This window comes from Callithrix jacchus, chromosome 9 (assembly GCF_049354715.1).
Source record: "Callithrix jacchus isolate 240 chromosome 9, calJac240_pri, whole genome shotgun sequence".
Classification (NCBI taxonomy): Eukaryota; Metazoa; Chordata; class Mammalia; order Primates; family Cebidae; genus Callithrix; species Callithrix jacchus.
The window spans coordinates 64,982,745-65,010,480 of NC_133510.1; the positions used below are offsets into that span (position 1 = coordinate 64,982,745).

A 27,736-nucleotide genomic window follows, 5' to 3' on the forward strand; every position below is an offset into this window, starting at 1 on the left:
TGATTCTCCTACCTCAGCCTCCCAAGTAGCTGGATTACGGGAGCCCACCACCGGGCCTGGCTACTTTTTGTATTTTTAGTAGAGACAGGGTTTCACCATGTTGGTCAGGCTAGTCTTGAACTCCTGACCTCAGGTGATCCACCTGCCTCAGCCTCCCAAAATGCTGGGATTATAGGCATGAGCCACCGTGCCCAATGATAAATTTTATTTTACTTCATACCTCCAAAATATCGTTTCAACATGAAACCATTCGTGTGTGTGTGTGTGTATTTTTAGACAGGGTCTCACTTTATTGCCCAGGCTGGAGTGCAGTGGTGGGATCACAGCTCACCGCAACCTCAACCTCCCCAGGTTCAGGTGATCCTCCCCCTCAACCTCCAAAGTAGCTGGGACTGCAGGTGTACACCACCGTACCCAGCTAATTTTTTAACTTTTTTGTAGAGACAGGGTTTCATCATGTTGTCCAGGCTGGTCTCGAACTCCTGGGCTCACGCAATCAGCCTGCCTCAGCCTCCCAAAGTGCTAGGATTACAGGCATGAGCTGCCATGCCCAACCTTATAAAATATGTTAATGAGGTATCTTACATTCTTTTTTCTAAATCTTTGAAATCCATCATGTATTTTGCATACACATTTCAATTCATACCTGACACATTTCAGGTGCTCAATAGCCACCCAGAATGGTGGCTCCCATTTTGGGTAGCACATGTCTAGGGGTATTCCACACTGAAGCAGTTGAGCGTTAAGGTCCCTTCCAACTCTGAAGCAGTTATCTGTCCTTCTTGATATCTGTGTTTGTCTCTATCTCTGCACTTTTATGTCTGCCTCTGCCTCTTTATCTCTACCCCTGTTTCTGCCTGGATACCTGGAGCTCTGTTTTTGTTTTTGTTTTGAGACAGGGTCTTGTTCTGTCACCCAGGCTGGAGCTGGAGTGCAGCAATGCGATTTCAATTCACGGCAAAACCTCTGCCTCCTGGGCTCAAGCCATCCTTCCACCTCAGCCTCCCGAGTAGCTAGAACTATAGGAGCTGCCACCACGCCTGGCTAAGTTTTTTACATTTTTTTGTAGAGACAGGGTGGTCTCAAACTCCTGGGCTCAAAGAATCCACCCATCTTGGCCTCCAAAGTGCTGGGATTACAGGCGTGAGCCACTGTGCCCGGCCACTACCTAGAGCTCTTTATATCTGGTCCACCCTCTCTCTCCCAGTTTCTGTCCATGCCACACCTGCCCCCTCTCATTCTGTCATTCTCTCTCACCGTGTCTCATCTATGTAGACAGCCTCCAGCAGAGAGGCGGTGTACTCCAGGTTTTTCTTCAGCTCTTCGATGTTTACCTCCCCATTTTCCAACTGCTTCACCATGTAGCGCAGCCTGCAGGGAGCAGATAGAGAGAGGCCACTTAAGCACAGCTACCTTATCATGAGAAGAGGCTACCCCCTAATAAGGTACATTTTACAGAAGCATCCTCAGTCTTTCATAAATAGTTAATAATTCTAACATTAATCATAATAGCAACTAATGTTTCTTTTTCAATCTCAAGCTATTGCCACTGCCTGTATTAAGTTTATCTATACCCAAAGTTTAATGCCAAGCTTTCCTGACTCCACCATCCCCCCCACCATCTGACCTCTCAGTAGCCCCTCTTTAATCAGTGCTTAGTTTTGTTTAAACCGCCAGGGCCCCGCAGAATTGGGCAGGTACAAGCCCCTGGAGCGATGTTTTTAGGATGATCTGTTTCATAGCCTGAATAACCAAGAGTTGAAACTGCTTATTTCTCCCCATGGAAGAGGGCTTTGGGATCAGTAGCAATCAAGATAGCCCCCAAGAATATTTCATTGTCTCTTGGTTATGGTGTGGGGGTGGGGGTTACATGTCCACAGCTCCTCTGTGCCTGGCAGGCATGGCAAAGGCACAGAACAAAGACAAATCTGAATGCTTTCGCCTGGCCTCTTTCCATGCAGGCAAAGCTAATGGATTATGATTCCAGAATCCATCAACCAGGACAAAGCCAGGTTAACCCCTGCCTTTCCACTCTTACACCAGAGAGAACTTCTGACAGTTACTGTCCCCACCCCATGTCTCTGTCCTGAAGAAGCTTCCTCCAGAATAAAAGTGCTGGGGTGGGGCCAGGAATCAAACTCACTGGATGCTTTGCCTGAAGGGACAATCCCCTCATGTTTTAAACTTATGAATGCTGGGGTTTGATGATTAACTGGGAGACTTCTTAGAAGTCTGATGAGTCCAGCCCAGGCAGTCACAAAACAAACAAGCTCTTCAGATGGTGATTTTAATGAAAGCAGTTAAACATTCCTTTCTTTCACTCCTTTCCCTCACCCTGCCCCACCCACCTAAAACCAGCCAGGGCTGAAATGGTGGCCACCATAATTCCCCACTGAGAGGGGCTTCAAAAACCCAAGGTCACCTATGAGTCAGGGAGGAGAAGAGAATGAGTCAGGGACCAGAGGCTGAAATTAGCATCAATTCCCAGGGATGCCGGGGGAGGGAGAACAATGGCGTTCCTGAACAGAAGTAGCTCTAGAATCCCAGGGTCTCGGCAGCTTTGGAATAGGGGTGCCCAAAATAGCCAGCCCCAGGAAGCATCACAGGCCAGTTCTCACCTCAGGGCCTAGCAGTCCTGGACAACACGTCTGAGAGCAAACGGGGCAGAAGGGAAAGTGGCAGAGATGTTGGAGGATGGCACTGCAACCTCCTTGGTGGGCTGTCCTCACATCTCACTTTCAGCCTCCATGTGGAAACAGCAGGTTGTTTAGCAAGAAAGAGGATGATTTTAGGAAAGCTCAGCCCCAGCTCCAGCTTCATTAGGGAGGAGGAACAGAGGCGAGACATCATAAAAGGCTTTCCCAGCTAAATGAGCTAGAAAGGGGCTATGAGCCAGTATCTCCCAGAGTACCCCACCCAGAGATCACAGAACAAAGAGGTATGCTTTGCTTTCGGTGCCCAGGCACAAGCAGGGGCTTTCCTCTGCCGATCAGTCCCCATAGCCAGGGGCCCTCAAATCTGGGGACATAAAACCCAAAAAGGAAGGCAGGCCTCTTCTACTGCCTGTAGTTCTCTCTCTCCCCCCAGATTCCCACCCGAGCCTTACCCTTTTTACAGAAACTTTCCCCAGGGGTCAATGCCCATCACCAAAGTTCTTCTTTCTCGACCCACCTTTTGAAACCCACATCCCAGCACAAGCTCCCAAAGTGAACAGCCACGCCCACGGCCACTCATTTGCATATATTTGCATAATCGCTAACAATGCTGCCAGCTCTACATTTTTAAAAGCACTTTCTCCTACATTATCTCATTTTATCCTCACAATGGGCCTATAAGGGAGGGAGGCGGAGAAGAAATTGCCATTCCCATTTACATGCAGAAACCAAGGCCCAGGAGGCAGCTTTGGTGAGATGTATCCAGCAGCAGCAAGGGTCTGGGAGGCCGGAATCCTGGATTCAAAGCTATTGCCTCCTGCTGTGAGCCTCTGAGCAAGTCACTAACTCTTAATCAGTACTTATTAAAGTACTGGTGGTCTTTAGAATCACCTTGTATACGTGTAAAAAATACAGATTCTAGGTCTCACTCCACAGCTGCTGAATCAGCATTTCTGGGGGTACAGTCCAGGGATCTGTTTGTTTTTTTAAAACTTTGAGATAGGATCTCACTTTGTTGCCCAGGCTGGAGTGCAGTGGCACAATCACAGCTCACTGCAGCCTCCACCTCCCAGGCTTAATCAATCCTCCTGCCTCAGCCTCCTGAGTAGCTAGGACGACAGGCATGTACTACCATGTCCCGCTAATTTTATTTATTTATTTATTTATTTTTTGGTAGAGATGGGATCCTGCTGTTGCCCGGGTTGTTCTCAAACTTCTGGCCTCAATTGATCCTCCCACCTCATCCTCCCAAACTGCTGGGATTAAAGGCATGAGCCACTGCACCCAGCCTGCTTTTTTTAAGAGACAAGGTCTTGCTGTCAAGGTCTTGCTGTCAAGTCAAGGTTACCCAGATCATAGCTCTGGACTTCCTGCGGACTTTAAAATAAGAGAAGGTCCTGCCAGGCCAGAAAATATGGGTGTGGGGAGGGGTTATTTGACTTCAGGAGGGTACAGTTCAGCACAGATCCTTTCAGCCACTTGAGTCCAGGTTCTCTTCTTAGGCTTCTCATTTGTCAAATTTATTCTTTAACCTTCCTTTTGGTTCCTCCCCACCTCCTGGTGTCTGGACCATGTTTGGTTCAACAGATTTCGACAGAAGCTAGACAAGAGCTCCTGGACAAGAAGTGGCGTGATCACAGCTCACTGTAACTTCAAGCTCCTGGGTTTAAGCAATCCTCAGCTTGAGGCCTCCCAAAGTGTTAGGATTACAGGTGTGAGTCACAGTTCCTAGCCCAATCTGCATTTTTAAAAAACATCCCAGATTATTCTAATATATATTAAACTTTAAGAATGTTTATCTTAGAGCCTCAACTTGTTCATCTATAAAATGGTAAGGATGATAAAAACATTTCAAGGGCGATTAATAAAAGGATTAATGATATGATACATTAAAAGTCCTGGTGCATACAAAAGGTCTCCATAAATGTAATTTGAATAGGAATTGACTGACCAACATCGTGGTGGTCCTACCCAGCTCACACCACAGTCCCTTCAAATCCAAGTACCTTCTCTCTGCCAAGTCCAGATGGAGAAGACTGAGTTGGTTTAGATAGAGGCTGGTAATTAGGAAGTCCCTTAACAGAGGAAATGGGAGAAAGAATAGCCATGATCTTTCCTTTACAATTACAAACTTCATTTGATCTTCACAAGCACCTTATGAGGGAGGTTAAGGGACTTATCTAAGGTCACACAACTCATCCATCTCAGTCAGGTTGTCAAGGCCTACAACTCAAGCTAATGGAACCTAACCATATCCCCAAACAATGAAGCTGTTAAGGCAGAACAAGTCTAATCATGCAATTAGCTTGGAGAGAGGCTGGAACCCATTTCCCCATAGCTTCTGCAGTCTCAGCCCATCCAACCTTAATTAATTCTGTTGGTTGGCCCACAGGGGACTGTGAGTGTCTGTGACGCTGACAGTGACTTGTTTACCTTGGCCTGCATCCTCAGAGCACACAGAACATGCTCAGTAAAAGTTCATTAAATAAATAAAAGGGAAAGGGGAAAATTAATCAGGTGTGAGGCTGTCTCCCAGAGCTCACAATGGAGATTTCTGAGCCAGCGTTTCTGAAACTAATGGTGAGCCTGAGAAAAGTAAGGTTGTAGGTTGACTTCCAGCACACGCTTCCCTCCGGGTTTCTCCTTCCTTCACTTACAGATCTTGTCCAGGAGCTCTTGTCTGGCTTCTGTTGAAATCTGAACCAAACATGATCCAGACACCAGAAGGAGGCGGGGAGGGAGGGAAAAAAATTAAAGAATAAATTTGACAAATGAGAAGTCTAAGAAGAGGACCTGGACTCAAGTGGCTGAAAGGATCCAGGTGCTGGACTGTACCCTCCTGAAGTCAAATAACCCCACACACACTCCATACTTTCTGGCCTGGGAGGACCCTCTCTTATTCTAAAGTTAGAATCTCCCCAGACTACTCAAAGTCCTCACCTCACTGTTCTTCTGCAGGAAGTCCTTCTCTCCTACCAACATCAGTTTTAATCCAAGCCCTTTGTTTCAGCCACATGGAATCTGACACAGTAACGGTAACTTTCCCTGTAGAAGAGCACATTCAACCTTGTCCAGTTCTCATCCCGCCCCAAGGAAAACTTCCCCCAACTTGCCTTTGACCTCCATCCCTGCCTGTTTCACCACCACCACTTCTTTGTGAGTTACCTTCAGCCCCTGCATGATGGGAAAAGCCTCAGATCCTGACTCCTGGAAGGCCACAGTCTTCCAGGAGTTCCAGCTCTAGGCAGCCATTGGCAGGAATAGCCTCTGGCAATGAATGATAACCTCAACACCTCAGAAGAGCTCAGCTTCTCCAGCTCCTACAGTTCATTTCTTTGGATCACCGTGGCTGGCGTTCTGGGGATTTCTAAAGTCCTGCCTCTGCTTCCAGCATCCACATTACCAAAAAGATCATCATAAGTAGAGGGCTTAGGACAGGGAAGCCAGAGAAGGGCTTCCTGCAGAAGAACAGTGAGGTGAGGAGTTTGAGTGGGTCTGGGGAGCTCCTAACTCTGAAGGACTTTAGAATAAGAGAGGGGCTGGGAGTCAGGAGAAGAAGTCCATTTCCAGTTTGCATTCTTAAGACAAGATGAAATTTCAAAGGGATGTGAGGTCTTAAAGAGTCAGGAAGGAGAGAAAAGGAAGAAACACTGATAAGTCATCTGCCATAATCAAGAAGAAGCGATTTAAAAAAGGATGAGGAAGACGGAAATGGGAGGAGAATAAGGTGAAGGGCAAGATGGACAGAGTAAAAGGTGAAGTTGGTGTTCGCGCGTCTGCACACACACACACACACACACACACAACATGGGGAACTATCAGGTCTTAATCTCTCCACTTCACCAAACTACAACTGATGGATCTATGAGCAACCTGTCCTTTTCCTCCTCCCCCTTCCTCTCCTCATCCCTGGCACCTACCTGAGGATGGGGCCCTGGAGGTGGCTCCTCTGAACAGGAACAGGGTTTGCCATGGGAATCAAAGTTTCCTGCTTCAGAGTATCGAAATGCTGACCCCAGGGGCCCCAAGGCCTCTAAGGGGGGACAGCTTCCTCTTGGGCCCCTGCCTTCCTCCTCCAGGTCCCAGTAGAACTGAGCAACTGACCAGGGAGAACTTTGGGGAGGGGCCTGGCTGCCTGAAGAAGAGAGTAGGGAGGCAGAGGCCCAGCCTACCGGAACTGGGTGAGAGGGGAGGCTGCGGGAAAAGTTTCACATCTGAATCAGACGGAAAACAAGAATCTGTTCTCAGAAGAATCCCAGAAAGGCCAGAAATAGCACGAGCCAGCCCCTTGCTCTGAGGAGGTGGGGCTCCTCTTTGGGGAAAAGGGGGTTAGCAAAAGGCTGAAGAGTGCAGGGACAGGGAACCATCCTGAATCTGTCACGGAGCAGATGTCTGTAGAGGAAGGGGAAGGGGCCCTTCAAGACCCCCCAAAAAGAGCTCATCAGATTCAGCTCCCTCTCAGGGTCTTTTTCTGGGGCCATTCTTCAAAATGAGCTTTAACCCACCTAACAGAATGGAAGCAAGACCTGGGAATGAACTTCCCACAGAGAAAGAGAAACAGTAGGGAGGGCTTCCTAAAGCCAAGTGTCAGGGGATCCTTACCCAGAGACCGGCTCAACAAGGAGGGAAGGGCCCTCCGCCCCCAAGCAGCGAATGAAAGTCAAGAGAACTCGCTCACAGAAACCAAGGGGTTGGGCAAATTAACACCCCCAGCCCCAGTTTTCTCATTTATAAAATGGAAATTGGGGAATAAACATGAATTAACCAGAGAGTGGTCAATCCAGCTCAGAGGTAAGGAGAAGCGAAGCGATAGCCCAGGAAGGGTCAAAAGAGGCACCCAGACGGGGTCTGAGGACCAGGAACCCCTCTCTCGCCTTCAGACTTTGCTTTCGCCAGGGTTGGGGAGGGAGTAACCCAGTCTCTGCAGCTCAAAGTGGATGTGCGCACACAGTCTCAGCCCGCCTCCTGATTGGCTGTGAGATGACATCACCAATACATGTACACTGGGGCCGTAATTGGTCAGCTGAGGAGTTGGGTGGGGCTAAGAAGGAGAGCCGGCGGGTGAAGCCCAACGCACTGGGGAAAAGAGTTCAGGGATCTGCAATCTCTTAGATCTAGGTCTGTGACTGGGAGTGATGTGGTAAAGAGGAAAAGGAAATAATGGAGTTGGGTACGTCAGTAGAAAGGGAAAAGAGAAGACACAGGCCAAGAGCTAGGATTTTATGACAGGAAGGTTTCCCTTCACCCCTACCCGTCAAGAGCAGGAAGAAATTAAAATACCTTGTCACTATGCCAAAGCCTTGAAGAATTAGAAACAAATGAAGTTTGGAAACCTGCTGTTTCTCAGCTCCACTGAGTACTGGGACAAGTGGAAGTGAGCTTCAATCACAACAAGCGAAGTAGAAGTCAAATATCTTAAGACTGTTCTCTAGTGCACACCTGGTAGCCATGAAGCAGGGCTGCTGCAGATCTTGGAAAAAAAGTCACTCTCTCTGTATCCATCTCTTTCTCTGTGTCCCACACCACCCTCCCCACAATGACCGCACCAGCTGGCCACCTAATCACCCCACTGCAGCCACCATAATTATTTGCCAATCTGACTTCTCACTGCAGCTGTGGGATCAACTGACCTGGAAGTCTGGCTCTATCCAACAGCACCACCTGAAGCACCCCCTTTCTAGCTCTTCTCCATGCCCTATGCCCCCAGGCTGCACCCCAAAAAGGGTGAAGGCCCTTTTCCCACCAAGCCTTCCTCCCTACCAAAACCCCAACACAGCTCCCTCAGTGCACCTTTGTCAGATCTGAGTGCTGAAGTGGAATCTGAACCTGGTGTTTTCTTCTCAGACAGGGAAACCCCAACTCTACTAAACTACAAAAAATTAGCTGGGTGTGGTGGTGCCCGCCTGTAGTCCCAGCTACTTGGCCTCTGAAAGTGCTGGGATTACAAGCGTTAGCCACCACAGTAGACCCAATGTCAGAGACCCTGAATGCCACCCAGGAGATGAGGACAAGTCATTTGGCATGTTCTGTGGACGTGCTTGCATGGCAGGATGGGGCTGAGAGTGAGGGCAGATGGCAGCACACAGCCTGGAACACTAACAACCTCCAACCCAGCCCAGCTTCCCTGCCTCATCTTGTAACCTCACTCCAGACCCTGCTACTCTACCCAAGTAAGTGCTAACCTCAACTCTCCTAATGAAAAGTAAAGGTTTCTGGCAAGACAAGGTGGCTAACGCTTGTAATCCCAGCACTTTAAGAGGCCAAGGTGGGCAGATCACAAGGTCAGAAGATGAAGACCCTCCTGGACAACATGATGAAACCTCATCTCTACTAAAATACAAAAAATTAGCTGGGTGTGGTGTTGCACACCTGTAGTCCCAGCTACTCGTGAGGCTGAGGCAGAGGAATCGCTTGAACCTCCAGGCAGCGGAGGTTGCAGTGAGCCAAGATGGTGCCACTGCCCTCCAGCTGGGTGACACACCAAGACTCAGTCAAAGAAAAGAAAAGGTATCTTAGACGAGAAAAGCCTCTAAGAGGATCTGTTGTCCTTTCCTCTGCTCTCTTACCCATTAGAACCAAAGCCGGTTGGACAATGACTGCTCACCACTTCAGCCCACATCTGTATGCTGCATCATTTGCCCTAGCCTGTTATCATTACTTACTGTTCCTAATAAAGAGGGATAATGGTCAACCATCATCCCTTCCTGGGGAAAAATTTCACACATATACACTTACCCACACATATACACACACCCCACACTCTACCTCTGAGGAGACTGTCACCTGGCTAGCAGGCAGGACATAAATCTGATGACCTTAACAAAGGGTCCAGTATGGATTTTCCTTTAGCCCTTAAATGTAGTTTAAAAGTAGAAAGGAACCCAACTCTAATGTCTGCCCAGCCTGCACTGAAGAATAAGAGATGAGCTAGGAAACAAAGGATGGGAGACTGCCTCTGGTAAGAGAAGAGGGGTGGGGGTCAGTGGAGGTAAAGGGGTGGGCATTTGGGAAGAGATTCACTGGCTGACATCAAGGCTCCAATATCTCAGAAATTGAAAGAACCAAGGAAATCATATAATTCCAATAGAAAGAGGGCGTGAGTTTAAAATCAGGAGACTTGTCTGGCTAGCTCAGTTAAAAAGAAAAAAACTAAATTTTAAAAGAAATCAGGAAACTTTTGCCTAGAGTTTATTACTGTGTGTGACCCTGGAAAAGTCGCTCTGAGCTTCAGTTTCCTGATGTGTAAAATGGGTAAATAATACATGCTTCACAGAATTTTCACAAGGACCTAATCAGATACGGTATGAGAACACCTTGGGAACTCTAAAGTGATACATGAATGCAAATGATAATTATTTAGTCCAAATCATTAGTTAGTTCAGCAAATATTCATTGAGTCATTTATAAACAAAGTCCCATATGCCCACTCTTGCAGCCAGGACCCCTGACTTTCCATCCAGCCCTCAAATGGCACCTGGATATTTGCGGGAAATCTCTAGTCTCCCTGACACCACCAAGCCAGACATTTAGGACTTCTCTCTGGCTTCTTATTCCAGAGGCTCCAGGGAGGCAGTGGAGGCAGAGGCTGCAGAGTATGCAGAGCATGAAGCTCCAGAAACCAAGAACAACCAGCTCTCCACCTCACCCGAGCATTGCCACCCCCAACCCCCCACTCCCCTGGCTTCCATTGCTATACAGACAGCCCCAGTTCTGGCAGCTGGCTGGGCATTGTGGCGGGGGTGGCTCCACAGATAAAAATAGCCCCCCTGGTGGCAAAGCTAGGGTGCCATCCTGGGAAGCACTGTTGACATGGCAGCAGTGGTGAGAGAGCCCTCAGCACTGGTCAGAAGAGCTATGGATGGGGGTGGGATGAGGGAAGAGAATGGGGCAGAGCCTGGGGAAGACTGGAGGATATTGGGGGAAGGATGGAAACCAGGAGAGTGGAGGGAGATGAGGAAGAGGGGTAGGAGGTATTAAGGGGGCAGGGAGGAAATGAAAGGAGATTTGAAAGGTGCTACATTAGAGAGTCTGGGAACACACTGAAGAAGTGGGGGAGTCTGCTTTCAGACTCCTCCTGTGCCTGTGTCTAAAGACAACTCCCCCCTGCCTTCTGACCAGAAGCCGTTCCTAACAGGTGTTCCTAGCAACAGCCCAGCACAACTCAGATCACATGAGGAAGGGAATAATCCAAGCAGCTTGAGCCTTAGCTCAGACTAATAAGAACTCAGGTGTCCTCGCTCCCAGCCGAGAACACAAATGAGTCACCTCTCCGTCAGACTTCAGCCCTTGAGAGAGAGAGGAATTGGGAGGGGTGAGCGAGAAGGTCAGAGAAAGGCAAACTGACGAGGAGGCTCCCAGTACCCAGTCCAGAAGAATGCTTTCTCCAGTTCATGTGTCCACCCCTCTTCTCCCTCCCTGCACCATTTGATTCTGCTCATTAACCACCTCCGCAAGGACCACCCCACCAACCCTCCAAACCACATCCCAACATCTGTTCCCAGCAGATGCCCTGCTTCCAGTGGGCCTAACAGATGTTGAAGGTGGTCTGGGATGGGAAAGCAAATTAAAAGCTTGGCAAGAGTCTGACTGCAGGTGTGATGAGGGCAGCATGAGATTATGGATCAGCAGGATTTGGGTCTGGTCCCAGCACTGCCCCTAATTTACCAACTATCTCTGGGCATCCGTTTCTTCCTCAGTAGCCTTTATGGTTCTCAGATTTAGGGCCTGGGTTGGAGGCACTAGGGAAGTAGGATGCTTGGGCCTCAGTTTCCCAGTTCCAGAGTTCATGCTTTCTGACCGGATCACTGCTTCCCCAAATCAGCTCTAACCCAGTGCTTAAAAAAAGAAGAGTAGCTTTTCTCTTTATCAAAGAAAAGTTCCATGAACTTTCCAGGAAGTTCTCCTGCAAATCTATCTTCAATTTATTTCACTGCAATAAAAACAGCTAATTTTCTTGGCATTTCAAAGAAGAGCAGAAGGGGAGAGAACAGGAGGGACCAAGAAGTCTTCGAGGTGTCTTGTGCAATTTCATTTATTATGTATCTTCCAGATTGGAATTTCTAAAGCAATTGCTTGGTAGAGACATGCTCATGGTTTAGGGAGCTTGGCAACACTGTTGGCATGTGTGTTCAATCAGTCCAGACCCCAAGAAGTTTCCAAACAAGGTGGGCACGGAGAAGAGAACTAGTGACATGGTGCCAAGCAGATATGCAAGAGCTGATAGACAGGGGAGCAGGGAAGCCAAGGAATAGGAATAAAAGGAAAAACTTCCCCAGTCCCCAGGTCCTGCCTGCCAGAGAATCACTAAGCCTCTCCCCCCAGCCAGCCCCCAGCCCTAGCCCTCAATCCCCAGCCAGCCACGCTCCCTTCCCAAACTAAATGATGCCAACACCAGCTGGCCGCCTAATCACCCCACTGCAGCCACCATAATTATTTGCCAATCTGACTTCTCACTGCAGCTGTGGAATCAACTGACCTGGAAGTCTGGCTCTATCCAACAGCACCACCTGAAGAACCCCCTTTCTAGGTCTTCTCCATGCCCTCTGCCCCCAGGCTGCACCCCAAAAACACCCTGGTCTTTTTCCAACCAAGCCTTCCTCTCTACCAAAACCCCAACACAGTTTCCTCAGTGCACCTTTGCCAGGTCTGAGTGCTGAGGTGAAATCTTAACCTGGTGATTTCTTCTCAGACAGAAATAAGCTCCATAGACACAGCTCCAGATGGAGGGTAGGAGCAGTTGCAGGACTGGGGGTTACTAGGGCAGAGAGGCAAGAGCACGGGTACTAGGATGTCCCTGCATTGCATGGATAACTTCCTTTCTCAGAAACCCTTTTTTCCCTGCTCAATTCCCATCTATGCCCCTTCCCAAAGGAAGGGAGGAATGGTCCCCAGTTCTCTTAGACCATGTAGTCTTGCTCCCTTAGGGGACAATCTCATTATCTAACAACTTCCAGTCTCCCCAGTTGTTTCACCTCCACCCCACCTCCTGCCCTGGTTTTATCCCTCTTCCTCTGCCGCTATCCTGAAGAGAGTTGGAAAATAGCTATTCAACTTCTGTACCTGAGAAAAATCAGTCCCCAGAGATTCAAAGGCAATTACTTGGTTTGTTCCCCAGAGTGGCTGGTAGGATGAGGTCACTGAGAAGGCAAAAGATATGTCTTACAGAAGACAGGAGTTGAGGCTGGGCTCCTAAGGCCCCACAGGTACCCATAGCAAGCTTATCCTGCACCATCACCACAGCAACCCCTCCCTGAAGGGAGGGAGCCACAGGGATTTTCTGACTCCGGGCCAAGACGAGGCAGAAGTACTGACAGCAAGAGGTAAAGGGTCAGTTAAAGGGAATGGGGATAGAGAGAGGAAACAGGACAACTGAGAAGAGCAAAAGGGAGCCTTACAGCAAAAGCGAACCCAGAGAAAGAAGGGGCAAAGGAGAAAATGGAGGAAGAATCAAAGAAAGAAAGTGAGAGAGAGCAGAGGAGTTGGAGATAAATCCCCAAGGATTCCTTTAAAGACTCAAAAGAGAGGGAAGACCTGCTTTCAAGGTTTTCTGCTCTTCCATCCCAGTCTGAAGGTGGCAAAACAATTTTTTTTTAAGAGGTCAGGGAGGTGGGTGTCTGGGAGATGGGGAGGCTACCATTCCTTTGATTTCAGGAACTGCCTGGCAGGGTGCAGTTATAGATGTCCAGGCTTTTTTCCTACTATCTCACCTGGGCTTCTAGGCCCATTCATCCCTGCCTTCACCTGCCTCTGGGCAAAAGTGGCAAATGCAACCTCAAATGTGAAATCTCTCTTTTTTCAAACCACCTCCTGAGGCTCCTGGACAAGCAGAATGATGTTTAGATTCTAAGAGACTTTAGTGATTTTTGCCAGGCGCAGTGGCTCAAGCCTGTAATCCCAGCACTTTGGGAGGCCGAGGCAGGTGGATCACGAGGCCAAGAGATGGAGACCATCCTGGTCAACATGGTGAAACCCCCTCTTTACTAAAAATACAAAAAATTAGCTGGGCATGGTGGCACGTGCCTGTAATCCCAGCTACTCAGGAGGCTGAGGCAGGAGAATTGCCTGAACCCAGGAGGCGAAGGTTGCGGTGAGCCGAGATCGCGCCATTGCACTCCAGCCTGGGTAACAAAAGCAAAACTCCATCTCAAAAAAAAAAAAAGACTTTAGTGATTTTCTAAAATACACCGTGGTATACCTGATGTTACCCTCAGGCCTGGGGGCTTGAGATAAATGTCAGAAGGGAATTCTTCAATGTTCATAGAACCCACCTATGGCAGCCTCTGGGCTCCCTACACTCACCTTGTCTCAGAACTGCAACCGTTCCATCCATTTCCAGTTTGATCATTGGGAAAAGATGGTAAGGAGTAAGTTCCTCTCCTTTCTTTTGACCTCAGTGGCCCACATCCTTCATAATATAGCCCTCCTCCAGCCCCACCTATCCTCCTGGTTTCCAAGCTCAGACACATGCCTTCACTCCTTCCAGATAATCATCACCAAGACTCTTCCAATCATGGCTCAAACCTATTAGGTAATATTCCTACCTCTTGAATCTTTGTCTCCCTCATCCTAGCCAATAGTTGCTCATTCATTCCCATTTTCCTGCCTCTTCACAAAGCAAGCTCTCCCATGCTGAAAGACCTTCAGGCTTTACTTTTACATGATAACATCAAATGAAAAACTGAGACTCAGGCCAGCACAGTGGTTTACACCTGTACTCCCAGCACTTTGCAAGGCTGAGGTGGGCAGATCGCAAGGTGAGGGGTTCGAGACCAGCCTGGCCAACATGGTGAAACCCCATCTCTACTAAAAATACAAAAAGCCAGGCATGGTGGTGCGCCTGTAATCCCAGCTACTCGGGAGGCTGAGGGAGGAGAATTGCTTGAACCTGGGAGGCAGAAGTTGCAGTGAGCTGAGATCGAGCCACTTCACTCCAGCCTGGGTGACAGAGCAAGACTCCATCTCAAAAAAAAAAAGAAACTGTCTTGCATGCTCTGCTCATGTACCCCAAAACCTATAATCCAATAAAAAATTAAAAAAATAAATAAATTTAAAAATAAATAAATAAATAAATAAAAAAAAGAACTCAGGGAGACTATATGACTTAAACATTACACAGCTGTAATTGTTTGAGCAGGAATGTGAATTCCAACTCAAGTCTCCCAATATTCCCCATGCTCTTCCACTACAATCACCCTGCCTCCCTGCTTCCCTCCCTCCAGCCACCTATCCTGACCAGAGGTTTGTGAAGTTCTACCTTGGGGCTGAATTTGATCCCCTATCTCTGTACCTTACCTTCAACTTAATGCAGGAATTTTCTACCCACTGCCTTCTCAGAGATACCACACAGTCCTCATTCAAGACAAAGCTGATGGAAGAAATAGAGACAGGAGACATTTGATGGAAAAGTGGGGTATGAAACCCAGGGAGAAGACATTCCCTTTGCCATGGCTGGAAGAGGAGGAAGGACTAATCCAGTGAGGACAGCACCAAAAAATCATTCCCACCAAGGTATGAGAAAATGACAGTCCTTTTTCTCCAGAGGTCCAGGGAACCATAGTTTATGCTGCAATATTCACAGCAGCTGCACATCCATAGGCAGGAAAAGGAGAATGGCAGCATGATTTTCAAAACTGGTAAGAGCCACAGAAGATCACTACATGGTGCATATACAAAAAGAGGGCAAAAGGCAGGGTTAAATCAATGAGGCACCCAGTCCCTCAGCTTCTGTCTCCCATCCACTGGAACTTCCCAGGAATGTCAAAAAATCTGAGTGTCACAAATACATACACAAGCTCACACACAGATAATATCCCATTATCTACATGCACACATACATCATCTCATAACTAAGACAATTTCAGGTATTCAGGTAAGTGCATACCTTCCCAACACATTTATTATCACACATGCCACTTATAAAAACAGACACATCTTCGTGGAGCTCTGTCCCCAGCACACATACCAACCTTTACCAAATACATATGTATACGTGTCAGGCAGGCATTCACAATTTCATCCTAACATATCTCATTCACACAATCAAAACGCCAGTTTCTGGATCTTCTCTGTAACTCCTTCAGTTCCAGGCTCTGTCTTGAGGTCCCCAAACCCCATACCTTTTAAGCATCACCCTCTCAAAACAACCACATCGTCATCATCTCCCTTTCCTCCATCTCCATTTCCTACTCCTCCCCCCACCACTCAACAAACACGAAGGGATACACGCACCACAGAATTAGAGACAGAACTGGACCTCGTGACATATGTACATATATTCACTATTTCATTTGTTCGTTCCTTCATTTAACAGCATTTATTGAGTGCCTGTTATGTTCAAGGTATCATACTAGACTCAGAAGAAACTAAGATAAGCAAATATAATCCCAAATGGGTTTCCTACTCCAGCTCATCTATAATGACCTTGAACCACAGCATAGAACATTAAGCCTAGACTTTCAGGGTCCTGAGTATGTACCATGTGGGAAAAGAAGAGAAAGGAACTATATCTATACTGTCACAAAGGAAGGGGAAAGTTCTATCTGTAAAATGTAAAATTCCAAGAGAAACTGGAGCAGAGAAAAGAGAGTGATGCTCATACCATCCTGAAAGATAACACATATTTATGCTTTTCCTATGTATATAAGCCCCCTAAAGAAAAAATGAGGCAGAAACCCAGAATGCTAGAATTTCATCACTTGGGTGGGTGTAGCAAAACAAGGAATAGGGAGCCTCCTCCACTCTCCACACCACTTGATGGAGTTGAAACAGATTACAAGCTCTGGAGGAACAGGGACTATGTCTGTTTCATCCACCACTGACTGTATCCTCAGCATCCGGCATGCCACCTGGCCCATAGAAGGTACTCGAGAAATAGCCGTTGGATGAATAAATGAGCTGAGGATGGCAAATCAATGTCTGCTTATCATTTTTCATGATTCACAAAAGACATAGAAAATTATTTCTTCCTCCTCTTCTGGTCTTCCTCCCATTCCCTAAAGCCCTCTGATCTCAGAGAAGGGTAGACAGCCAAATCAGATACTTCCTCTGAGGGTCAGAGATGCTTAAAGTCATCCTGGCCAACTCATCACCTCCAGATGCCTCTTTCACTCTTTCTCATGCCTCTGTTTATGAGTCTGTTTAATTAGGGAAATTGTCCTGAAGATAGAGGTAAAATCACATAGTTAAGAGACTCTCTTCAGTTCATATCTGGGGATCCAGATTAGATTCTGAATTTATTTTTGACAATGTCTTAGTGTAAGAAACAGAATTCCTGGATGCTCTTCCCAACAAAAAAATTGCCCTGCACGATTATATTACTGTGGGATTTTTGTCCAGAGTCAGAAACACCAGGCCTAGTCTCCCAGAAGAAAGTCTGGATGTCCTAATCAGAAATTAAAAAGGTACAGGGGTGGGAAATAGCATGTGTTGAGTAGAAGGATCTAGATAGATAGGTAAACACATACACGTATATATTCCGTTTTTCCATTTCCATGCAGTACCCAATCCTAAGATAATCATGTCTATTTCCTTTTTCCAGACTTAGCAACCCTTTCCTGCATTGGCCAAAGCGAGTGGGGGGGGGGTCTTTATTTCCACTTAAAAGGGGGAACATCTCCTTTCTCACCTCTTCAGAAACCACCCCATTGAGAGAGTTGGGAAACTCCCATCTCTTACCCAGCAAAGCCCTAAACACTTTTATTTCCCTTTATCTAATTGAGCCTCCCCAAAAGGCAAAATCCAGTAAGCCATCAACATTGATCAAGTTGGGATCTACCTTGATATCAACGTCTTTCTCTGCTTTGAGGACGTGCAACTGGGAATCTATTCCTGCCCATTAATAATCAGGAGATTATACTTTTTTGGGCAAGTTACATTACATGTATCTAGCTTTATTTTTTCCTTGCTAATTTATTGTACAAAGCTAGCATTCTTAAGGACCAGACTGCTGAAGTGAGTGAAGACCAGAATGATCTAATCAATAAGAATAGGATTCCTCGTCCACCCTAATCTCATGTAAGGACATCTCAGCTAAGGCACTCTGGAGGAATGGCTGCCTCTATTCCCCTCTCTTCCCAGGTTTCATGCCTCCTTCTGGGAATCCTCTTCTCTCACCATTGAGCACTTCTCACACTAAAGGAAGAAAAAGCAATTCATTTTTGGGAAAGGGTTTTGGTTAGAAATGTGTGGGAGATAGTGAAGCTAGTAATATCCACTCTTTTGCAGGGCTCTGTTACCTGGAATAGAGGCAAGGTAAGTATCATGAGCCACTAGTGCTAGGAGAGCCATCCTGAGACGTGTTGAATTCTCCCATTTATGGACCTGGGGCCCTTCTTTACCTTTCAACTATTTCCTTATCTGCCCCTTTCCCCAGCTCATTTACCATTAACAGAGCATCATATTCTATCAAAATCACACAGTGCTCCTCCCAAAAAAAGAATCACATAGTGCTCCTCCCAACAAAAATCAATTCAATCCGGTTTTCCATTTCTTCATCCCAGAACTCATTCCAAGGCTGCGCTTCATAGAGCCCAGCAAATTGGATTGGCCAGAGGCAGCCAAGGAGGGGGACTGAGAAGTACATTTGGATTCCAAGCCTTGTTGCCCACTACGCCTCAGTTCTCCCTAAGGCCTCTCCAAGTAGCTAGTGTATAAATCAGACCCACCTGCCATAGAAAGGTGTCATCTTATCACCACAGTAAAGTATTGAAAGAACAATATAACATAAGCATCTATCCATCCCCTACCCTCATCGCTCCCTCTACCAGATCCAGAAATAGAAAGCTTCAGTGCTCACTGTGGAGAATACTGGGGAGGAAATGGGTTCAGGCTATGTTTACTGTGTTTCCTCTCTAAACATCCATAGTCTCCTATCTATTTCCTCGTTCCTGGGGCCATGGATTCATCTCAGAGAGAGGGACATCTTCTCTTGTTGCCTGATTAAGAATCAACAGACTGTGGAGATTTCCCAATGGCAGCAGCTGACTGGGAGACAAACATGGTGCCTGGCTTGTCTTTGACCCAATCCTCTTTTTTTCTAAGGAGCAGGGGGAAAGTTTCCTCCCCTGGGACTGGAGTATGAGACACCTGAGTTCGTCCTTCCCCCGTTTATACCTCCCGAATGTCGTGGTACTGAAACAACAGGAAAAGATGCCCAAATGTGCTTGGAGATCCTGGAAGACCCTAGATAAACAAAAAGGCTTTGATTAAGCCAGTTACCTTGCCTTAGTCAATTAATCTTTCTTCACCATCATCACCTCCTTCAGCTTCCAGATGGGGGCTCCAGCCCCCGCTCCAGATTCCAGGAGGGTACCCTCATCATTAATATATAGAGTGAGTTTCCAGGCCCCAAGAGATGAGCAGCTCAGGCATAGGGTATCCCCCACCCCCACTCCCTGTGCAGGAGGCAGAAACTACCAATCCCAACTGAGATACATATGACCCACAGGTTGGCACAAGTATTCCCATGCAGTAGATCTAAAGCTGTGTGCAGTCACACTACATACCTCTGCGACCGGCGGTCACTCATGCACACACATGTCATGTGGCCCACATCTGCACAACTCTGCACATGGATACGTGTAAGTCAGCCTGGCACTTCTGCTGCCCTCCTGCAGCCCTGACACACTGCATATACTGTGCCCCCTCAACGCTCTGCGTGTGTCAGCCAGGAGTCCACAGGCACAGGCACATGGTTACCTTTGAAACTCCTAAGCCCGCTCCAACTGGCCAGCTTGCTCCGCACATGCCTTGCACATGTGGCCTGGCCACGCATGTCAGGGCCGTGTTTCCTCGCACCTGCCAACATGTGTGCTGGAGAGAACCAGCCCACAGCCCAGCTCCAGTTATCCCCCCTCCTCCTCCCGCTCAGGCTCCCTAAGGTCCCTTCCCCCCATTCCCGGGCCGGGGACTTACAGAGACCGAAGCTTAATCCACATCTTCTTGCTGGGGGCCGACTTCAGCTCCAGGGGTGACGGGCAATCCGACTCCTCCAGCATCTCCGGAGGACTGCGGGGGGACAGCTCCATGCTCAGCCACGCTCTACGGAACAGAGGGAGGAGACAGCACCTCGGCTCAGCTTCAGCCCCAGCCAAGACCCTCACCCCCGCCCCCATCCCAGGCCCTTCCCACCTGCGGCTGGCGTGGACCAGCCAGGCCGGTGTCTCTGGGCTCGGCCCAAGCTGGCAGAGCTGCAGTTCCTGCGGCTCCTCCTCTCCCGCTGCCCAGCCGAGCTTTGGGCTCCCAGTCCAAGCTCTCCGCGCCGCCGCTGCTGCTGCCGCTGCCGCTGCCGCCGCCGCCGCCGCCGCGCGCTGCCAGAGCCGCCTCCTCGCCTCTCTCCTCCTCCCCCGGCCGGGTTCCCCCCCTCCCTCTGCTCTCCCTCCCTTCTCCTCAGCTTGCCCGCCAGTCTCTCACTCCTCGCAGCCACTCCTCCCCCCCCCCCAAAGGAACGATTGGAAGCCGGGGGCACACACAGACAGAAGCGCCCAAGGACGAGCGCACGCACACAGGCGCCAGGGACGAGAGGCTGCGTGTGCCCTGTGCGGGTGGATGTGAGTGCGTGTTTACAGAGCGCAGCGCAGGCGGCGGGCAGGACTTCGGTGTGGGTGGCTGTGTGGGTTCTCTCCGTGTGTTTTGAGTTTCTGTGTTTGAGTGTGTGGTTCCATGTATCCACGTGTGCCTAGCTGCCTGCGTGTCCCATGTGTGAGTGGGGGGTAGGGGATAAGCACACATCTTTCCCTGCTAGACCTGGACTCAGAACCCAGTCAGACCAGACCCCACTTGTGCTCCTGTCTTGGAAAAATTCAGGGTGTGCTCTGAGCTGTGATGGCATCCCACACTTGGCCTCAGGTCCCTCCATCGATCTTCCCCACCTGTCTCAAGACCGTGGCCTTCCCCATGGCGCCTCTGCCTGCCTGCCTAGCAGATAGGAGTTTCTTCCAAGTTTAAAGCTCTCCAGAGCAGGCAGCACCACATCTTCTTTGACTATGTAATAACTCTACATGGCCGGGAAAGCATTCCTGATGTCAAAACCCCTCCTGAAGCACTTCCAGCTCATTTCTTCTGTTCTGTCTTCAGAGAAAGAAATCTGGAGCTAAAGACCCAGCACAAAACAGCATGGCTGGTTAATAACATTTGTGGAAGGAGTGAACTGGAATTTGAACTCAACACCTTGTAAAAGGGTAAAGCCTCCTCCATCCAACCGAGTCCTACCTGGGACTCTTGCAGGAACCACCTCTCTTCTCAGTATTGTTCTCCCCCTTAATGACCACGTGCTTTGGCCTTGGGGAAACTCCTATGTCAACAGAAAGAGGAGATGTATCACTAACTGCTGAATCCAAAACAGGCCACTAATCCAGGATCCCAGAATGTGAATTTTAATTTCAAAAACTTCTGGAGGTTGGAAGGAGGAGTGATCCGGAGAAGGTATTTACTCTGTTCTAAATACTGAGTGGAGGCTCCCCATTCCCAGCCGAAGGAGGAGAAAACAAGTGAAATGGAAGGTGAAGAAAAGGATGGACTGTCACAGCTAAGACTCCTAACATGAAAGAATCGCCAAGTTAGGTCCGCATTTAGATCCAGCAGAATTATCAGCAGAACCAGCTCCCGGAAAGTACAGAGGCAGAAAGAGACGGCAGAGTCAGAGATGGAGAAAGAAGTGGAAAGAATAATGGGACTTCACACCCTCTGTCCATCTACCTTTAGCACACGACCCCTTCTCCCTTCTTGCACACACACAGATAAATGAACATAAGTAAAAGAACAGACCCAGCCAAGAAATAGCTGCCCCTGCGACCCTAGTCACACTCTTACACAGTCCGTTTCTGAAAATTTGGGAGCAATCTCCTCCTTATCAACTGAAAATGAAATGAGCTGGAAACTACAAAAGAATTGCAAATTAGGATTGTGCTATAGAGTTCTAATTAGTAAATTAGGATTAGAGCTAAGGAGTTTCCAAATTTAGGCAGGTCTTTAAACTAGAATAGGTAGGAAAGAGGCAAGAGGTACATCCAGAGAGATCTCTCAACATTTCCTGTGAACACGGGGGCACATCCTGATCTCCCAAGACCCCCTGCTCCTGGCTCATTTTAAGTGTAATTCACAAAAAAGAGAAAGAGAGAGAGACAGAAAGAAGTTATTCATGAAAGATACATTAGAGTTCATCTACTCTAATCCGCTTTATTTAATAAATGGGAAAACTTCATAGACAACACAGTGTGATGGAAAAAGTACAAATAAAAATAAATGAGAACTACACTAACCCAGAAAAATTACACGGTCTCACGGAGAGTAAGTGATAAAACCCGAGCCAAGTCTACCAGCCTTTTCCACTCTGTGGCTCTTTCGCTTCCTTTAGTCACCAGTCCTGGTACTTAGTCTCAACCTCATTCCTCTTGTTGCAATACAATCCCATTTCTACCTTGCTGCATCTTTAAAGAGATAAGAACAGGGTATACTTTTTCCATTCAGAGGCTCAAAAGACAACTATTCTCTCCTTGTCTTTTCCTCTTGTCCCCAACCCCCACCTTTCCCAGGCTCCTCACTCCTCTCCTTGTCAGCTTCTAAACTGCCCCCTACCCCTAGGAGCCTCTGCCTCCTCACTCCCCTAACCCCACAATTCTTTCCAACAAGCTTTGAGTTTGATAGAGACCAAAAATGATGCTTTGGCAGCAGGTGACGGATGGATGTGATCTGCCTCCTACAGGAATGCTATTTAAAGGGGCAGCCTCACAATCCTCTCCTTCCAAAGTGACAAGACAAAAGTCTGCTCCTCAATCTCTCCAGAGCTGCAAACTCAGCTCAAGTTAACTTCTGACTTCCTCAACCTGCAACCTGGCCCGCTGCTCCCGCTTCCTATTCAAGTGGGAGGGAGAGTACTTGACAACTCATTGAGGTGTGGGGGCTGAAGGGGGATTCAGCTTCATCTCCGTTGATGACAGGTACTTAGGAGAAGCAGGAGGCCCTGTGGGGAGGAGGACTGGAAGAACACTCTTCCCCCAACCTCGTGAGTGCATTTCAGCCATGTGCCAGCTTCTTCTCAAAGTCAAACTTTGTTGGAGAAGAACTGATATAAGCATGAGGACCTAAGGTTAAGGAAGCCTTGTCTCTAGCTCGGACCTCCTTCCCTCCTGGATCCTGGTGCTCACACCACAGTTGTTCCCTTCCTGCAAAGCAAAGTGCTACAGGGCAACATCTTGTTGGCCAGGCCCTGGACCTTCTGCCTCCTTTTTTTTTTTTTTTTTTTTGTGGAGACAGGGTCTCGCTCTGTCACCCGGACTGGAGTGCAATGGCACCATCTTGGCTCACTGCAACTTCCGCCTCCTGGGTGCAAGCAATCATCCCACCTCAGCCTTCCAAGTAGCTGGGACTACAGGCAAGAGCCACTCTGCCCAGCTAATTTTTGTATTTTTTTTGTAGAGACGAAGTTTCGCCATGTTGGCCAGGCTGGTCTCAAACTCCGGAGCTCAAGGGACCTACTGGCCTCCATCTCCCAAAGTGCTGAGTTTATAGGCAACAGACACCACACCCACCTAATTTTCTGTATTTTTGCAGAGATGGGTTGCATCTTGTTGCCCAGGCTGGTCTCAAACTCCTGAGTTCAAGCGATCCGCCTGCCTCCCAAAGTGCTGAGATGACAGGGGTGAGCTACCCGGCTGGCTCACAGCCCCTTCTGCACTTTGAATTTGGCCCACCTGCCAACCTGATTGAACACTACGGCAGGGGAGACAGTATTTCTACTGTCCAAACAAAAGGGAGCACCTCTGCAAGTATCTTGCCCCAGGCCTTGTGGGAGGGATAATTCCATCTCACTGCTGCAAACAAGTTAATGGAGATTTTAATGAAAACACTGCATTAATGAAAATGCTGATGCTAGAAGCCACTCTGTGCCTGTAAGACAAAACAATTGGGGTAAGAATTTCTGACATCCATTCTTTATTTCCTTTGGGCCTAAGTAAAGCAAACTTACAACCTGGAACACAACTTACTGACAACTCATTGAGCTGTGGGGCTGATGGAGGATTCAGCTTCATTTCCTTTGGTGACAGGTACTTAGAGAAGCAGGAGGCCCTGTGGGGAGGAGGACCGGAAGAACACTCTTCCTCCAACCGTGTGAGTGAATTTCACCATTTATTGTGTCCCAGGTTGTAAGAGGACAGAGACCCTCCTGGTAAAGGAAGCAAATTGCCTGAAATGCTGTTCACCCCCAGACATTCACTTTTTGCTTCAGGTGGTAAAGGCCATCATGTCCTCACCTTCTCCAATTTGCTCCTTGTGAGGTCTCTGGATTCTAAAACCTAAGCCTTCCCTTGTGCAGAGTCAGACCAGGTAGGTAGAAAAGGTCTGGGACTGAACAGCAGACTTGGGTCCCAGTTCTAGTTCTACTGCTAAACATGTGACCTTCATTAAGTCATTCAATATTTCTAAATCTGTTTTCTGACCTGAAATAGGAAAGCCCTCACTGGCTACTTTGCAGAATTGCTATAAGGATGCGAAAGCACTTTGAAAAAGTATAAGTGGTAGAGAAACGTGTGTATAATTACATGTTTATGAAAAGATATACCAAATGACAAAATTTTAGAAATAGAGAATGTATCTGTGTTACCAGGGGCTAGGGATGGGTTTCAGGAGGGGAAGTGGGCATGGTTGTAAAAGAGCAATATGAGAGATCCCTGTGGTGATGGAACTGTTCCATATCTTTTTTATTATTATTATTGTTAATTGTTGAGACAGAGTCTCCCTCTGTTGCCTAGGCTGGAGTGCAGTGGTGCCATCTCGGCTCAATGCAACCTCTGACTCCCGGGTTCAAGCAATTGTCCTGCCTCAGCCTCCTGAGTACCTGAGACTACAGGCACCCACCACCACGCCTAGCTAATTTTTGTATTTTTAGTAGAGACGGATTTCATCATGTTGGCCAGGAGAGTCTCGATCTCTTGACCTCATGATCCACCCACCTCAGCCTCACAAAGTGATGGGATTACAGGCATGAGCCACCTCGTCCAGCCCTATCTGTATTATTTCTTACAAGTGAAGATGGATTACTATCTCAATAAAATTTTTAATTTAAAAAAAAAGGCATTCTGTCTATGCTGCATCCCCCTGCAGCACCTTGTCTTGCTGTCCTCTGGGAGGCTCCTCTTAAGCAGTTCTACATGCAGATGGAGGAGGGGTCTCTATCCCCTCAAGCAGAAAAATATAAGCATATAGAGTAGTTGTTCAGGTACTTCTGAGCCTTCTCTTCCTCATCAACTTTACTCTCAGTCTCATAAGCCTGCTACTGAATCATTCTTTAGAATATAAGGTCCTTCCCATAGCAAGGAAGGAGGATTAGCTGATGCACCAAGTGAGATTCTCTATCGCCTCCATCCTAAAGAGCAGACAATTGTTGCTAAGAAAAATTTGTATGTTGATTACGGGTGCCAAGTTAAGAAAGTATTGACTAAGCCTTGGTCTCAAGAAATAAAAAGCAAACACACGTACAAGACCCCAAAACAGCTATCAAATAGATTTAATGAAGGCTGAATGATTTTTGCTGAACACCAACAGTTGTTTTCCTTTCATCATGAAAGTATGGACAAGACCCTAATTAATCAACTAGTTAATTATATTTGTCAATTCCAACCACTCTAGACCTGTGACATACATGATCTGTTTCTTCAGCTCCCCCTGGTACTGGGTACACAAAAGTGATGCATGGGGGGCACTATTTCCGGCCAAGGAGTTAACTAAACCTAGTTCAGTGCTATCTTGAATGCCCCAGGCTCTGTGACACTTGAAATTCTAATTAGTGCAGAAAAGGGCTAAGTTGAAACAGCTTGTACTCCCTCAAGGATACCCACTCTCAGGGCTATACAACCTAATGAGGTCTGTGAAATTTAAGATCCAGAAGAGAAATCCCTGCCTGGAGCAACGTAAGTACCAGGCTGACAAGACGATTTGGTGTTAAATGAGTCCTCCCAATAGAAGACAGAGTACCCCCAAATTGTATGGGAGGGAAAACCCACCTGAGTCTGGTCCAATACACTGTCATGTGACCTAGAATTGGCCTAGACTAACTGAGCTTCTGCTGTGGGTTGTGGAGATATCAAAGCATTGATAACATCTCAGGTTCAAGCATGAGAGAGCCTGTTACACGCAATGCGGTAGAGCAGGTGGGCAGGGAAAATCTCTGAAGGGCATGTCCTCCTTGCCCCAGTGGAAATGCAGTCAAGCTGGGGGCAAAGGAGAGACCCAATGACTCCCCGAAGAGCCCCACAAAAGAAAAGAGGGGCTCCTTCGCTGGTACTCTGCAGTAGGAGCAGGCTGAATGTTTGCTGAACACATTTGAAAAAGGAAGAGAGAAGACAACGGTCCTAATGAATGTGCAGGAGACAACAGCAGCTCCAGTGGGAGGATTATACGCTCATTATGGTTTAATATGATGATTGATCATCTCTGCCCGCCAGCATTATCCTAAGAATAGTGATGAAGGTCGGAGAGGCCCATGCCTGTCAGAGCTCAAGCTCAAGTCACCAGAAGGTAGAAAATACACTTGTACATTACTCCTTTTTCATTGTAAAATTCACACATCTGGCCCCACACCCTAACTTTTTCCACAAACTATCCTCCATGCCTCCAGCCTGCCTCACTGCTCTACGATTTTTCAGCCCTGGATCATTCTTCCACAGATCTGTTCATCAGCTCTGGCTCCTGACCCTCTCCTTAGTGACCCCACCCCTTGAGAAAGTGACCACAGCTTCCACTATGGCAAGGGATGAGGAAGGTCCAAAGGGCTCTTCAGTGGGTACTGGCAGGCACTCGGTTTAGGTGGAAGGCCCGGGACACCTCCCGATAGGCATTTCGAAGCAGGACATAAGGGAAACAGGACTCCAGCATGTCCAGGGTAAGAAAAGATGACTCCTCCACCACCTGGAAGAGATAGGGCCAAGAGATGAGAACCTTAAGCAGAGCATTTGTCTCTGATACGCTGTTCCTTTTTGCATTATTCCCAGGCTCTCTGAGGCCCTGAGAGTTACAAGTGAACAGGGTTCCAAATCACACCCCCCTCTTCCTCCCTCACCTGGTTTGGCTCCAATAAGGCAATGTGGCATCTTCGGCTCCATTATAGTTGACCCTGACCCCCTCATCAGGACTATGTGAAGGGCACAGAAGCAGAAGGCAGGAGAGAACCTCTTCCCTGTGGCAGTAAACCCCATTCTCTCCCATTCAGGATACTAAATCACATGTGGGTGGGCAGCATACAGATGCAAGTAAAGATGAATTTAAAAAGTGCTAATTACAATGCTTTGCAGCAAGAGAAACACAGACCACTGCGGGCCAAGGAAAAGGGGCCTGGAATTCGCAGGAGTCCTCTTGTGCTGGGCCTCAGTCTCCTCCCTCTCTCAGTACAGTGCTTGGGGAACAGTAAGGATGCTGCATAAAGGAGCAGGCATGATTAATTAGTTTAATTAGAAGCCTGCGTGCTGTGGTAATCCCAGCAGCCCCCACAGCCAAGCAGGAAGACAGATCAAGATGTCTGGATAAGAATGAGAGTTAGGATGAGGGTGAAAATGGGGAGAGGGGTGGACAGGGCATGTTCATGAAGAGCAGCATTAGCCTAGTGCTGGACTGGAGGGTCCCCATCCCCGAGGAAGGAGCAGGGTGTATTTCCTTCAGTGCTTTCCTTATCCAAGAGGTAATGAGACTAAAAACCACACTCTGGAGAGGTGTCCCATATCCTCTGGCAATTCACACAGATGGGTTCTCCACAATGTATCTGGTACTCCAAGTCCTGAAAATTCACTCAGGAAAGAGAATCTACCATATCTACTCTAACATGTCTCTCTCTCTCTCTCTCTGAAGTCCTTTCAAGTTTTAAAATGTGTGAGATCTTCCTATCCTCAAACACATGCACATGCAACAGCTGCAAAAGAGCAGAAACTGCAGGCTGAAGGAAGGGAAGTCTGCTGGCAAACCGGGGCCCTGGTCACAGGCTAAATAACCAAAAAATTCTTGCTAGGCAAGACTTTCAAACCCTAAGCCAGGAAAGAGATGAGCTGTCTTCTCCAAGATGCTACCTTCAGATACAGGGAAATGAATGATGCCTTCAA

General features: G+C 47.8%; 2 protein-coding genes across 12 annotated transcripts in view; both read right to left on the reverse strand.

Moving 5' to 3' along the window:
* PDE1B (phosphodiesterase 1B) overlaps positions 1 to 19,955 on the reverse strand; it is a 30,757-nt gene extending 10,802 nt beyond the window's left edge. Inside the window, exons 1-4 of one of the 9 annotated variants that reach the window (XM_035256537.3) lie at positions 19,782 to 19,955; positions 19,566 to 19,691; positions 18,765 to 18,833; positions 1,258 to 1,371 (exon numbers count right to left, since the gene is read on the reverse strand). In XM_035256537.3, coding sequence (XP_035112428.1) covers positions 1,258 to 1,371; positions 18,765 to 18,833; positions 19,566 to 19,678 — 296 coding nt within the window. In that variant the 5' untranslated portion in view covers positions 19,679 to 19,691; positions 19,782 to 19,955. Of the gene's footprint in view, positions 1 to 1,257; positions 1,372 to 3,106; positions 3,217 to 6,574; positions 6,748 to 13,952; positions 14,040 to 18,764; positions 18,834 to 18,869; positions 18,953 to 19,156; positions 19,216 to 19,349; positions 19,502 to 19,565; positions 19,692 to 19,781 lie in introns of those variants that run through there. The other 8 variants (XM_078336495.1, XM_002752561.6, XM_035256540.3 and 5 more) reach the window with 8 other exon arrangements.
* Positions 19,956 to 25,137: 5,182 nt separating this feature from the next.
* NCKAP1L (NCK associated protein 1 like) overlaps positions 25,138 to 27,736 on the reverse strand; it is a 43,375-nt gene continuing 40,776 nt past the window's right edge. For all 3 annotated transcript variants that reach the window (XM_002752559.6, XM_078336493.1, XM_035256547.3), the window contains one exon: positions 25,138 to 26,555. In XM_002752559.6, the coding sequence (XP_002752605.1) occupies positions 26,424 to 26,555 (132 nt within the window). In that variant the 3' untranslated portion in view covers positions 25,138 to 26,423. The remainder of the gene's footprint in view (positions 26,556 to 27,736) is intronic.